This window comes from Cydia pomonella, chromosome 4 (assembly GCF_033807575.1).
Source record: "Cydia pomonella isolate Wapato2018A chromosome 4, ilCydPomo1, whole genome shotgun sequence".
In the NCBI taxonomy this organism is placed as follows: Eukaryota; Metazoa; Arthropoda; class Insecta; order Lepidoptera; family Tortricidae; genus Cydia; species Cydia pomonella.
In genome coordinates this window covers 2,668,729-2,683,061 of record NC_084706.1, presented here as the reverse complement: position 1 = coordinate 2,683,061, position 14,333 = coordinate 2,668,729, and the positions used below count along the sequence as shown (strand labels likewise).

Here is a 14,333-nt window from a genome sequence, read left to right as displayed (position 1 = left end):
GGACCAGGTGGAATGTATAAACGCATCACGCGCTCACCCTTCCTGTAGCCGCTGCAGCAGATCCTGTGGGCTGATCTCAGGGTACGGAGTCTTGGCGAGAGAAAACAGCTCCCACAGCACGATGCCGAACGACCACACGTCCGACTGCGTCGAAAATATGCGGTCCGTCATGCACTCGATGGCTAGCCACTTCACTGGCAAGGGGCTCTGAAAAATATTGATTACAGATTTGTAACTTTTACCTTATTTTCCTTTTCACGTACTACAGTACTTTTCAAACAGCTTAGACAAGGTGACAGACCTCATATCCATAAAATTTATAGCCTTAAAACGCAAAATCTCGCAAAATTGTATTGAGATAACATTTGTCGCCGTACTTGAAAAATATCAAGGTATTTGAAAAATACTATAACTGCGATACTATACGAGTATCATCTTAACACTTAAAGGATGACTCACGCTAGACGGGGCCGGGCCCGGGCCCGGGCCGAGGCGTCCAACTCGTCATTTTCTATGCCAGCTGATCGGTGATCACGAGGTGCTTTCCATATAAAACGAAGCGCCGGAAGCTCCGGCCCGGGCCCGGTCCGATCTAGCGAGAGTCATCCTTTACGCTAGAGCGGCCCCGGCTGGGCCGAGGCGTCCGACTCGTCATTTTCTATGGCAGCTGATCGGTGATCACGAGGTGCTTTCCATATAAAACGAAGCGCCGGAAGCTCCGGCCCGGGCCCGGTCCGATCTAGCGTGAGTCATCCTTTACGCTAGAGCGGCCCCGGCTGGGCCGAGGCGTCCGACACGTCGTTTTCTATGGCGGCTGATCGGTGATCACGAGGTGCTTTCCATATAAAACGAAGCGCCGGAAGCTCCGGCCCGGGCCCGGCCCGATCTAGTGTGAGTCATCCTTTACACTAGAGCGGCCCCGGCTGGGCCAAGGCGTCCGACACGTCATTTTATATGGCGGCTGATCGATGATCACGAGGTGCTTTCCATATAAAACGAAGCGCCGGAAGCTCCGGCCCGGTCTAGTGTGAGTCATCCTTAATTTGCAACGAGGCACATGTGGAACATTACTTTTGAGCGTCTTTTTTGTTTTGCAGTTTATTCTGAACCAGAACCGCACATTATTATTTACTTTAACGGGACTTAATGGCCTATTCTAAGAGGATATACAACGTGTCTCTACCTTCTGGACATAGATGAATAGGACGTGTCGATTAGGCTATTTCTAACCTATGTACTCGTACAAAGTCTCTTTCCAAACGACACAGTATTAACGGAGAAATTAATGATTTACGATTTAATACTTCGGAACAGCCTGGATGTGATACACGGTAATTAAATAGTATGTCATGTCACCAGTGTCACTTTAATCTTTTCGTAATTGTGAACGACTAAATACAGTATGCTTCTATTTTTTGATGATTTATATGAATTAATTTTACTTTAAAAATATTTTTTTAAATGTTTATTTAATCAAATAACTTAGCATATTAGAACATTCCTGAGAAGGAACTCTACTCGGGATCTCGGTCAATGTCCAGAGAGTAGAGACACGTTGTATAAATAAGTACATACCTACGTAATTAAAACTCAAAGGAGAAACTCGCGCTGCTAGAAGATATTGATGTCAACCTTAGCCAGTCTTTCTCAGAGACTACGAAAAGTCGAAGGTTACAAATTAACCCCCTTATTCATAAACGTCTACTAAAGTTAACAAGCCGCTAATAATCGTTTGTCCCTTTCCATCATACCAATACGTCGGAAAGGGACAAACGATTATTAGCGGCTTGTTAACTTTAGTAGACGTTTATGAATAAGGGGGTAAGTATACGCGATTAAATAGCGTTACATATAATAATGTGTGAAACTCATTAAACCTCCTGAAACCCCCAGTATAAATCTTTGTGCATAGGTACATATTATTCCACAATCTATTTTGAACTTTTATTGAATACGGGATACAGAATTTGGTAAAATAAAAGCACATTTTATTAACATAAGGTAGAAGTACTAGTGCTCGACGCTGCACTAGTCACCGACATGGGCACTTTATTTCATGGAAATATAGGTTAAATTTGAACAACGAAGATTTTTAGGTATTCGAACTTAATCGTTGTCACTTTGACATAAAGTGCCCATGTCGAGTACTAGTGTAGCGTCGAACACTAGTACTTCTACCTTACAGTTCCAAATTAAAAAACAAAACAACTGCTTCTAGGTCTCAGGAGGATATGTGTTTCAGAATCGCACATACTTATACAGCATAGCACTATTGAGCTCCGACGAGATTTGAACTCACGACCTTCCACGTTTTTTGCCGAAGTTGGAGTCCCACTCCCACCACCGTGACTTTTTTGCGATATTCAGTGACCTTCATTGTAGAAAAGTTTTTGCCGAAGGTTGTCTAGTTTCAGCAATTCCACGGTCAAATATAATGACACCGTGGGGTCCGGGATTACGTAACTTATGGCTTAATAATATGGCCCTAGTGAAAAAGGGTACAAGTCTCTGGCAGTTTAGGTGTATAAGGGCATAAGTGTTACGTGGAACTTACACCCCTTTACACCTGCGCTACCAGAGACTTGTACCCTTTTTCACTAGGGCCACAGATATAAGTCAGCCAATATTATGTAAGTATGTTACATTGCTGAGCACAGACCTCCTCTCTTTATATGTCATTATATTTATGTATTTAACTTAATTTTTCCATGTAGTTTATTAAAATAAGGAATACTTGTTTCTACATTTAATATCGGCTTAGGCTTGTCAAGAAGGAGATAGATATAAAAAAAAAAGTTTTAATAGTATTGTTAAACAGGAAGAGATCGCTGACAGATGCTATCTCAATACAATTTTGGGAGATTTTTGCGTTTTTAGGTTATAAATTATATGGAGATGACACCTGTCACCGTACTCACGGAGTTTAAAAATGACTATAGTTATCAAACGCGTTTCCTGCCTGACTCATCTAGCCTGACAAATGCGAAATGAGATATTTGCAGCGATAACATTACACAGTGCCTAACGTATTCTATTTTTAAGGTTCCGTACCCAAAGGGTAAAACGGGGCCCTTTTACAAAGACTCCGCTGTCCGTCCGTCTGTCTGTCTGTCCGTCTGTCACCAGGCTGTATCTCATGAACCGTGATAGGCAGTTTTAGTCTCTAATGATATTTCCGTAGGTACAATCTTATTCATTGTCCTGTTGGAACTCAGAGCCTACTAAGATTAATGTAAAGTCTGAATAACCACAATTACGCTCAACAACAATAAACATAACTCTTCCTCTTCTCTTCTCTTGTTCTTTATATCCTGCTACCCTAAGGTTGTCTGGAAGAGATCGCTTACAGCGATAAGACCGCCTGTAGCTACCTTTCTTTACATTGTAAATCTGTTTTTAAATTTGTTTTCTTTGTGGTGCAATAAAGAATATTTACTTACTTACTTACATCACCCAGAAGAGAAATATACCTAAAAATTCCAATATAAAAGTTAAGCAAAAGTTTTTACGAGTAATGATAAATTTCGTCAGGAAATATGCCATGGTTGACTAGTAGAGCTTTAAGGCATTAAGTCCCGTTTTGCACTGTTATATATAGGTAATAAAGTTTTAAATAAATAATCCATGTTAGAATTTTTAAAAATAGCACGGGGTAAATAAATTTTACATGAGCTTAACCTTTTGACCGCCAAAGACGTCATATGACGCGCGCGGCTTCAGCCCAATATCAACCTTCATGCGTACCGACAAGGTTCACGATTACGCGCCGCGTGCGATAGGCCTGGCGTTCAAAAGGTTAAAGAAATTGAAAATATATAGCGTATCCACGGTCTTCTGAAGCTTTTCAGGCTATGATCGCGTGCATTACTGCATATGTTATCATGATAAATTAATATATAAGAAGTATGTATTTTATTTTGTTTACACATGAAAGTTAAACCATGGTTACTGTACGACGCAACGTTTAGTTACATTCCGCGATACATATTGGTCTGATCATAATACTAAAGAACCAGTTCTATACGATTAATCCCAAGAACGCAGTAAAAATTAAATGTATCATTACATTTCGACAGCACAGTATGAAAGCTTTAATAAACTCGTACATATGTTAACTCAAGGATTGATTTGGAGTCCATCACATTCTGCGTAATCTAGGTACTCATTTTGAGAGTTCCGTAGTCAACTAGGATCACTTATAATTTCGTAATGTGCGTCTGTCTGTCAGTCCGAGGTTTTGCTCCAAGATCGTTAGTGCTAGGTTTACTATACGAGTCCCAAGCTTTGTTTCCTGGAATCCAAAGTCCCGTCAGACAAAAATGTATTCAACCCCATTAAACAAGCGATCATTAAATATTACTCGCGTTATGGCTGCTCGTAACTCCCTTGATAAACAAGCTGTGCAATAAAATTGAATCACGCTTAGAGCACAGGCACGACATTACCAGCGGTCAAGCAATAAATAACTCTATCGCCTGCTGGACACGATCAAATTAACCGATACACAAAGATACTAAAACATTATGGCTTGTATTTATGACGAACGCAAAACAAACATCATTTGCTGTCATGACGACAGGGACAAAAGCGCGATTCTGATTTAACATTGTGTTACGGTTTTGATCTTGTTTTGACACGACACATTATACATCCCGCTCGCACTAAGGCCGCAATTAGACTGTCATAGAAATGATCATATATATGAGATCCTATTTAAAAGCAATCCTACAATTATGATAATATGATGATGATGATGATGATGATAAAATATAATCCTGTTATCCCTCATCAGGGGCATAGGGCTCGCAGAAGCATTGTCCATTTGTTGCGATCCTGAGCGGTTACTTCTAGCTCTTTCCAGCCGAGTCCAGATGGGCCAGCCTCCTTCTCAACTGATCGCCTCTATGAGGTACAAGGACGCCCCGACCGTCTAGTTACTGCCAGTCGATTGCCAGCGGAGACCCTGCTTGGACAGGTGGTTATCCGGTGTACGGAGCGTGTGTCCGATCCACTGCCATGCTTCTGCTTTCCTTATGATCATATACGCCAAATTAATTAAAATTGTTGTTATTTAGTTAACCTATGATGGTGTAATTACAACAATTAAAAAATGATATAAATATGATCATCATTGTAGGATTGCTATCAAATATGATCCCATAAATATGATCATTTCTATGATATTCCAATTGCGGTCTAATTGTTGCGCGTGAGATGCACTGTCAAGGTTGTATCACAACTTCATAACAAGACCAAAACTACAACAAATTGGTAAATCAGACTCGGCTTCAAATGGGGTGAAGAGAAGGGAAGGGAAGGCAATTACTTACGTTTTCTTTCTTCTGGTATTCGTCATTCTTGTAAATGCTTCTAGCTAACCCGAAATCGCAAATCTTGACGACATTATCTTCAGCTAGTAATATGTTTCTGGCAGCTAAGTCTCCATGGAGAATCTGTAAAAACGTCGGAGTAGATTTATACACCGTGTGCTATAAGTGTTGTGTAGTTTAATGGTAGGGTATTTTTTTCCATTATAATTTGGTTATTTTCGGGATTAAACTAACTAGTAGTTAGAACTAAGAACTCGCGGTTCACCAAAAAGAGATCAATTGAATGCCTCCTTAGTCGGCAAAAGATCGAAAAATGCGTGCGACTTGTTGCAAGGCCTGTGGAGCACTTAAAAGTCACCATAGAGATTAAAATAAACTGTATAAGCCGAAATCTTTCTTGTCAAATGTCAAATACCTATATTGTGTTTATTTGATTTCGTTTTTATCTTGCTAATTATTTTAAAATCGTAAATTAAAAAACAATATTATAATATTTTCACTTGATACCAAACTCGATCATACTTTCTTGCAAATAAATTACTAGAATAGCAAGACCCCTAACAAATAGCTTTTTGGCCTTCTAGCTCCATAACCCCTTGATCGACCCTCCTCATAATTTAATGACTAAAATATATTACCCTCAACTGTATATTTACCCAATTTCATTTCAATTAGAATAAATTTACTTAAGTTATAGTCCATCAAACTATCCTCTGATAGGTCAGCTTAAAAACATCGAAATGCCAGGACGTGCCCTTAGCAAGCCGCGTGTTCCAAGTTGAATGTTAGAATTTCACTTCGCTCTCTCATTCGATTATATCAGCGCCCTTGGTCACGCTACGGTATAACATAAAACTGACAAAGAAAGGTGTTGTTAAATAATTCTATTTATAAGTATGAATTTGCCTAGAGACAAATATCTAGTAAAGTAAGCATTTTTCGGCTATACGTTATCTAACTTTTTTTGCTGCATATGTTTTAGTTGGTCAGATTACTCGTAGCAAAACTAAACAGATCTGCAAGCAATAATATAAACATATATACTCCATCAGCTATATAGTATATGAAATAAGAAGGTGCCATTTTTCATTTTTCATCGGTACCTACCTTAAGTTTGAAATCCCGTGAACCAAAAGGTCACAAAATCCCGATTTAGGCTTTTTGTTTTATTGGGTTTGACCACTCGAGTTGATTAAATCCAGGCTTTGTTAACACTCGTCAAACATGAGAATTTACTAGATAAACCTAGTAGTATTGGAAATTCGGGGTTTGAATACAACACGTATGTTTATACCTATCAATGTGAGTAAACATTTATCTGAATCAGACATTTGAAAGTGGGCTTTAGAAGTGCTTATAAATTCACTTATGAATATTCACTTATTCTCTTAAGGTTCTATGAGTCTTTCAGTCGTCCATAAAGCATTGAAATTGTTCTACTGGGTTTCACGGTACTGAGTAAGGCAGACAAACTTACAATAAAACATTGTTTACTTTCTTGAACCCTCGGAGACCTTTTTTTATGATTGAAATATTTTCCTGAGACATTTGAAAGTGGACTTTGGATGTGCTTATAATTTTTTTTTATACTACATCGGTGGCAAACAAGCATACGGCCCGCCTGGTGGTAAGCAGTATCCGTAGCCTATGTACGCCTGCAACTCCAGAGGAGTTACATGCGCGTTGCCGACCCTAATAACCCTCCCTCCCCTCGTTGAGCTCTGGCAACCTTACTCACCGGCAGGAACACAACACTATGAGTAGGGTCTAGTGTTATTTGGCTGCGGTTTTCTGTAAGGTGGAGGTACTTCCCCAGTTGGGCTTTGCTCTGATCTGGAATGACATCCCCTGCGCTGTGCCCTACCACACAAAGCGAGATGACATTCACAATGCCCATACCTCTCTTGTGGACGTAGTTTAAGGACAGGTTGAGGTTCAGGTTGGTTCAGTGTTGAATAAAATATAGAAATTGTTCTACTAATTTCTATATTTTATTCAACACTGAAAGACTGTTGGAACCTCTTAAGAATGGACCCGGGTACGTCTAGAAATTAGTAGAACAATTTCTATATTTTATTCAACGTTTTACGAGAAACATTACTGACTAAGGCAGAAAACTGCCTGAAACTTCGGGTGTTTTTTATGATTGAAAAAGCTTAAAAAAATTCTTGAATTATTTGCTCATTTTGCCCAGGTACACTTTATAATTTGTATATTTGGAAATACACAAAATGTATTTCAACAACAAGCAACATGATATGTACATATTTTAATAAGCAAGTAAATATTAGGTAACTATAAGCAATAAGTACGATAGTGTGAAGTAAACAAGGTTTGAAACTCACTTTCATGTTAGCAAGGTACTCCATGCCCCTCGCGATCTGGAAGGCCCAGGCCAGGAGGTCGCGCGAAGTAAGCGGCCGCGGCTTGCGACCCTCGTACACGTAATCGCTCTCGTAGTTTGACCGCCACTCCGGCTGCACGTAGCCCGATTCCGATACTGAATATTGATGACAATTTTATGATTGAGTAGCTCCTTTTCACAGGAATTTAACGGAAAGGAATTTAAGAAAACAGACATGCGGACAGCAGTTGTAAGTTTCGTATTTATCTTTGTGGCAGCAATTCAACACGAAGCTAAGCCACTTTAGACCATTTTGGCGTTAGGTATTTTTTTGCCTGTTTGATATGATAATACCAGCTATAATACCCATTTATATTGCTGCTGTTTCGCCATGATTTCGCCAATATGTCCTAATGGTTAAAAGTTCTACAACCTACATACTGAATGATGCAAATACTTATATTATATAATAAAGAACAAAACAAAATAATTGGGGGTTAATCGGTAGCTGATAACTATTTAATGCATGTCACGCAACCGTATTTTTTGCTTTATTCTGAGTCAAACTAAAGTCGGCCTAGCTGCCATATCCTTCGATATCAGGAGGCCTACCGCGAACCACGTTCGACGTGTTGCCTCTCTGTCGCACTTGTAAATTCGTACGAAAGTGTGATAGGGAGGTAACACGTCGAGCGTGGTTCGCGGTAGGCCCTCTGCAAAATTCTTTGCAATGAATACTTAATTTCGAATAAAACCTAATTTCGACTGATATTAGAATAGAGGTCAAATCAAATTGCTGAAATGATTTTATTATAGAAATGATTTTATAGTAACAAGTAATAATAAAGCAATAAAAAATGTTCACACAGAGTAGATATATATAGTCACAAACAGTAACTCTTAATGCAAGTCCTAATTTGCGGTTTTTGAACCCATCATACAGGGCTTAAGTACCTTAATTCTCAGCGAACGGAGACGAGCCGCGTCGAACTGCATTTTCAATGTGCCTATACATTATGCGTAATATGTTAATGTATGGCAGATGCGATAGAGACTATCCGCATCCGTCCGCATCCGCGAGGAGCCGACCGGCTTGCGGCCACTAATTTGAAATGCGCTCTGGCGCGGCCCGACTCGGCCTCCCGTTCGGTGGGGATCGTACTTTATGCTATATGTGTGTAGATAAACGAATACCGGGTGTCTAGTAAATAATGGACAACCATCTAACCATCGCCAGGGCAACTTAGGCTGGTACAGAAAATGGACTCGAGGTTTAATAAGTTTTATGGTTATCGAAATAATTGAATATATTCTAGGCCATAGTTTTATTTGTTCAGATGTAATTAATGATATGATATAAGTCAATTTTCTGGACTACTCTAAGGAGATGATATGGCGGTAGTCAGAACGTTGTTCATTATATAAGGAAAGTTGGTGCTTCACCGTACAAAACTACAAACAAGTTCACAATTTACCTTTTTGAAATTCCGACTGTGGTTTGGGCTTGTCTGATAAGAAATAATTACACTAGTTAATATTTGGAAGTATTTTAACATTGGCTTACTAATGCGTTTCGAAATAATATAATATAATTATATTATAATATGTGTATTATTACTTATACGTTTATTTAATAATATTATATAGGTAATATTACCTAGTCTTCCTGAGCGATTACTGGCAGCAGTGTTGAGGAATGTGTGGTCCGTTTGTTGGGTTTGATTCGTATTCAAACAGTCCGAAGTCATACTAAAAAAGGAAAAATAATAATCTCAATTGATTAGTACTGTTTTAACATATCAAACATCGAATACAGTAGTATTTGGCTTCGATTTTTCCTAAACATATTTACTAGATACCTTAATTGTGGGTTCTAAGGGGTTTTACCGCATTAATATTTTCAGTTTTATCGCAGAAAAGACGAAAGTACTCGAAGATGCCGTATTAAGATCAATAATGATGATGGGAATATCTTAGAAAAAAACTTAAATCATAATTAGTTGAGGGAAACCTAAGTAACTTACCTTATATAATATTGAACTATTTTTTGTACTCAGCAGCAGGACCATCTAACGAACTTATAATATTTGAAATAAAGGAAGAATCCCTGGTGCAAGCCCACTGGTCTACCAGCGGAACTACCAAAGCTTACCCCAATAATGAAGAGAACCGTAATTAAAACGTTTTTTTCTACTCGTCGACTGTAATGGTTGAATTAAAATTTGGTATACCAAACCATAATTGCGGTATTTTCATTTTTGGCCTCCCAACTCAATTATAATATTCATTTCGATACGTTGTGGTCAACTATAAAAAATCAATCACGTGCCGCCGCGCTACCATAGAAAAAACTAAACTGTTGCCTTCTCGTTTATGTATTTTGTACTACATTTTTGTCTACTAAGATACTTGCCAGTTTTATAGTAAAAAATATTTAAATGTCTCGTAGAAGAAGTATTTTATAGAATAGTGATATAAACAATCTTGTACTTTACGTCAAGGGCGGATCCACCGTTGTGGGCACGATGGGCATGCCCACAACCCTAATGGGGTGCCCTATTGATTCGCCTAGTAAAATTACGCTGATTTTCGTTTCGCAGACGCTTTGGCAGAATTTCATTACGCAGAGTAGTCAGATGGAAACTTGGCATAACATTGATAAGCAGATTTACTTTTGGTAGAATAATCGTTTAGTAACCGTCACAATTACCCGAGAAACCCTTGGTCGAAAGTGTCGAAACACGATAGTTAGAGTGATTATTAGTATTGATTAGAAATTCGAGCATGATAATATCAGCTGATACTTATTTACAAGAATAATAATTATTTACTAACATTACAGGGGCCATTGTTTTTAGCTTAAGGAGTCTTAGAAACCTGAAACATTTACAAATATTAGTACAAATTTCTAAAAATAATACCAGCTTTTAATTTTCAGGCGTAGGAGTTTATTAGAGTAGTTATCTGTTTAAACGGCTCCATGGACTGCAATAAATTGCTTGCCATTTCCGATAGATTACTTTATACGCCGATAATATGTATGTAGTACCGCAATTGCTAAACTAACTAAACTGTTATAATTTAACTGTCACTTTATTCGAAATTAAATGTAAAAAAAACGTTACTCGAGTAAAATTTGTTTAATCAGACAGATTACTCTGCCAAATGAAATTCTTAGGTTACTAATGGATTACTAAGTTTTTTGCTAAATAAGAAAGTAAGGAATAAAGAAAAAAAGACACCAATTCAAAGACCCAAAAGATTACCAAAAGATTTTTGCTTGATTCTCATTTTCCAAAGAATCTATCGTAAAAACATAAACGCCAAATAATCATTTTTCCACTTAATACATAGCATACTCGTAAAAATGTATTGCATGAGACTTTTCGAAAAACAATGTTTATACATTTCCGTATTTCAACAATTTTTGTCCCCATTTTTAGGGTCCCGTAGTCAACTATAGTTTTTATAGTTTCGCCATGTCCGTCTGTCTGTCTGTCTGTCAGAGGCATTGCTCAGTGGTCGTTAGTGCTAGAAAGCTGAAATTTGGCATGGATATATACATCAATAAAGCCGACAAAGTCGTACAATAAAATCTAAAAAAAATTTTTTTTTAGGGTACCTACCTCCCCTTTACGTAAAGTGGGGGTGAATTTTTTTTTGCTTCAGCATTACAGTGTGGGGTATCGTTGGAAAGGTCTTTCAAAACTAATAGGGGTCTTCAACAAACATTTTTTTATAATATGAATATGTTCGAAATAATCGCTCTGAAAAAAAAATGTGTCCCCCCCACTAACTTTTGAACCATAGGTCCCAAAAATATGAAAAAAATCGTGGAAGTAGAGCTTAAGAAAGACATTATACGAAAACTATAGCGGACATGATCTGTTTAGCTGTTTTTGAGTTATTACAAAAAGTTTACCCTTCATAGTAAAAAAACGTACATCCACAGTTCGTCCCTTGGTTAACAATCTACTATACTTTAAGCTCCATTTTAGCTTATTGTGTTCACATGCTCACATGCATGTTCACATGCATGTCCGACATGCTCTTGGCCGGTTTTTATTCCTCGAATTATTTAATTGCCGTGGTTTCATAGAAAACCGGCCTTTTCATGAAATGTTTACAGTATTTTTTTTATTAAGAACCCTCATGTTTCAGCTTGCTATCTCTGTTATTTTCTCAGAAATAAATTTATAAAACTTTTTATAAATAATAAAAAAAACCCGCACTGGCTAATGCGATATACTTAAACTTTTGGTACGGTAATCTCTATGTAGATACCCTAATATCCTTTAAATAATGTTTTATTTTTATTTGAAAAAATAAATAAAAATAGACTAAACATGTTTGCTAAACTAAAAATTGTTAAACATTTTTAAACCTAGTGAAACATTTTGGTGTAATGAATGTTGTTTAATTATTGTTAGGGAAATGGTAATTTGTTAAATTGAAATCTGTCAAATATGTATAGTTGGAAAAAAAAATGTTGAGAAATGAAATTAGGTTATTTTTTTTTTACCCGACTGCCAAAGGGAGAATGTATTTCGAGTGTATTTTATGTATGTCTGTTTCTTTGTGGGCTCCTGTAGCCTATACGCCTTGATGGATTTTGATGTATGAGGTATCGTTAGATTCGTCTTGATCACGGGAGTGTCATAGGATGTTTTTATGGGGGTAACTGAAAAATTATAAATAAAAAAAAATATTATAAAAAACAAAAAACCCGACTGCACACTAAAAAAGAGGAAAACGAGCCCCACAAGAATATTGTTGTTGATGGTAAGTATCGCAGGCGGGGACCAACAACCAAAATGACTATAAGTAACCCTCTGTTGGTCCCCGCCTGCGATACTTACCATCTACAACAATATTCTTGTGGGGCTTGTTTTCCTCTGTTTTAGTGTGCAGTCGGGTTTTTTATTTTTTTATAATAATTATTTTTTTTATTGTAAAATAGCAATATCCCGCAATCCTTCCAATAATTGTAATTGAACGGAATGTGAACCTACACTCTACCAAACGTTAGTCGACTAAAAGTTACATCTAGGTACGAATAAATCCCTTTGCAAAACGATGTTCGGCGAAACATTGTCTGCGAATCGGTAATCTACAAAAAATAGGTCGGGGAATCATTAGGGAACCCCCTTATTGTCTTGTGACATAACACTTTCACGGTCTATTGAGATCGATATCTCTGCTGATGATCGTTCTTGAACGATGACGATCATGACTCATGAGTCATGATTGTTCATGAGTTCGTACTCCGACTCGCACTTGGCCGATTTTCGGGTGGCTGTGACCACAACCTTTTTTGAGGGCTGGATCCGCGCCTGCTTTACGTAAGTGAATAAATGAAAGAATGAATGAATGAATATAGCTTTATTAATTCCATACAGATTGAATTAAATTAAATTACACATAAATATTTCCATTAATAAATTGAATCTTGCATGCTAAGTATAATAATTAATAATACATTGAAACAAAATTGAAAAGATAAATATCAACAACATGCAATAATTTAATTATTTGTGAATTAAATTAATATTTTAATAATTATATTATTATTATTATTTATTACATTACTATCTTTGTTTAATTATGTAATTTTTTATTTATTTTTTAAACCTGTGTGGACCCCCTTATATAAAAAAAAAACTTGAACATTGTGTTTATAAATTTCAGGTCATATTCGTGGGCGTATTGAATAAGCCTCTCGCCTCGTGTACTTCTTTTACCGTAGCCATATCTACCAGTAGCTCGTTTATATTTGTTAGCAGCTCCGATCTGAGCGTTAAAATCACCCATGGTTATTATGTTTTTTGACAGACTGGATCTTGCTTTCGCAAGGTCTTGATAAAAGTTTTCTATTTCCTCTTCCGATGAGCTTTCTGTCGTGTCGGGGCGTATGCTTGTATAATTACAAAAGGCAGGTTTTCTAAATCAATATGTAAAGCACATACTCTATCCGGTATTCCTATGAATGTTTTGAAATTTCCTTTGAATTTATTTTTGACTAGAAAGCCCACTCCGTAGAGACCTTTTGTTTTGCCTATGTAATATAGAATGTGGTCTTCGTCTTCTATAATGTATTCGCCTAAACGACGGACTTCGCTTAGCCCTACTATGTCATGATTGAAGTTTTGAAGCGCCGCCTTAAGCTCTATTAGTTTCGTGTCTGATGAAAGTGATCTAACGTTGAAAGTACAGATGTTTATTGTGCATTTATTTTCTTTCATTTTCTTAGGAGGGTTTTGGTCGAACTCTCCCGCGGTGACCAGCCGTGTTGGAAGATATGTTGTGGATATATTACGTAAGTACTCGACTAAAAAGGTCTCTTTTATATCACTATTGAATAAAATATTATTATTTCACTGTATGTTTATGGTATACCCTCAATGTTTTTAGTTCTATCACTAATTTAATTTTAAGGGAATTTTATCAATTATCAAATTCTCAGATTAATTTAAGTAATTTAAATGTCTAATCATGAGTTTTTATGATATACACGTACTTTTATTTATTTTTTAATTTTTATTGTGTATGTGTACCTATGGATCGATGTTGTTTGGAATAAATTATTTATTTATTTATTGTCAAATTCTTAGCGATAATAAAGAATCTTAAACCTAAACCTAAAACGGTTTAATACTGCT

The 14,333-nt window shown here is 37.0% G+C and overlaps 1 protein-coding gene across 6 annotated transcripts in view; it reads right to left on the bottom strand.

Moving 5' to 3' along the window:
- Window positions 1–14,333, bottom strand: part of LOC133516852 (vascular endothelial growth factor receptor 1) — a 76,575-nt gene that overhangs the window by 14,608 nt on the left and 47,634 nt on the right. For 5 of the 6 annotated variants that reach the window (XM_061849849.1, XM_061849850.1, XM_061849852.1 and 2 more), the window contains 5 exons: window positions 9,332–9,423; window positions 9,150–9,182; window positions 7,676–7,830; window positions 5,331–5,453; window positions 38–207 (listed from right to left, as the gene is read on the bottom strand). In XM_061849849.1, the coding sequence (XP_061705833.1) occupies window positions 38–207; window positions 5,331–5,453; window positions 7,676–7,830; window positions 9,150–9,182; window positions 9,332–9,423 (573 nt within the window). The remainder of the gene's footprint in view (window positions 1–37; window positions 208–5,330; window positions 5,454–7,675; window positions 7,831–9,149; window positions 9,183–9,331; window positions 9,424–14,333) is intronic. The other variant, XM_061849851.1, reaches the window with a different exon arrangement.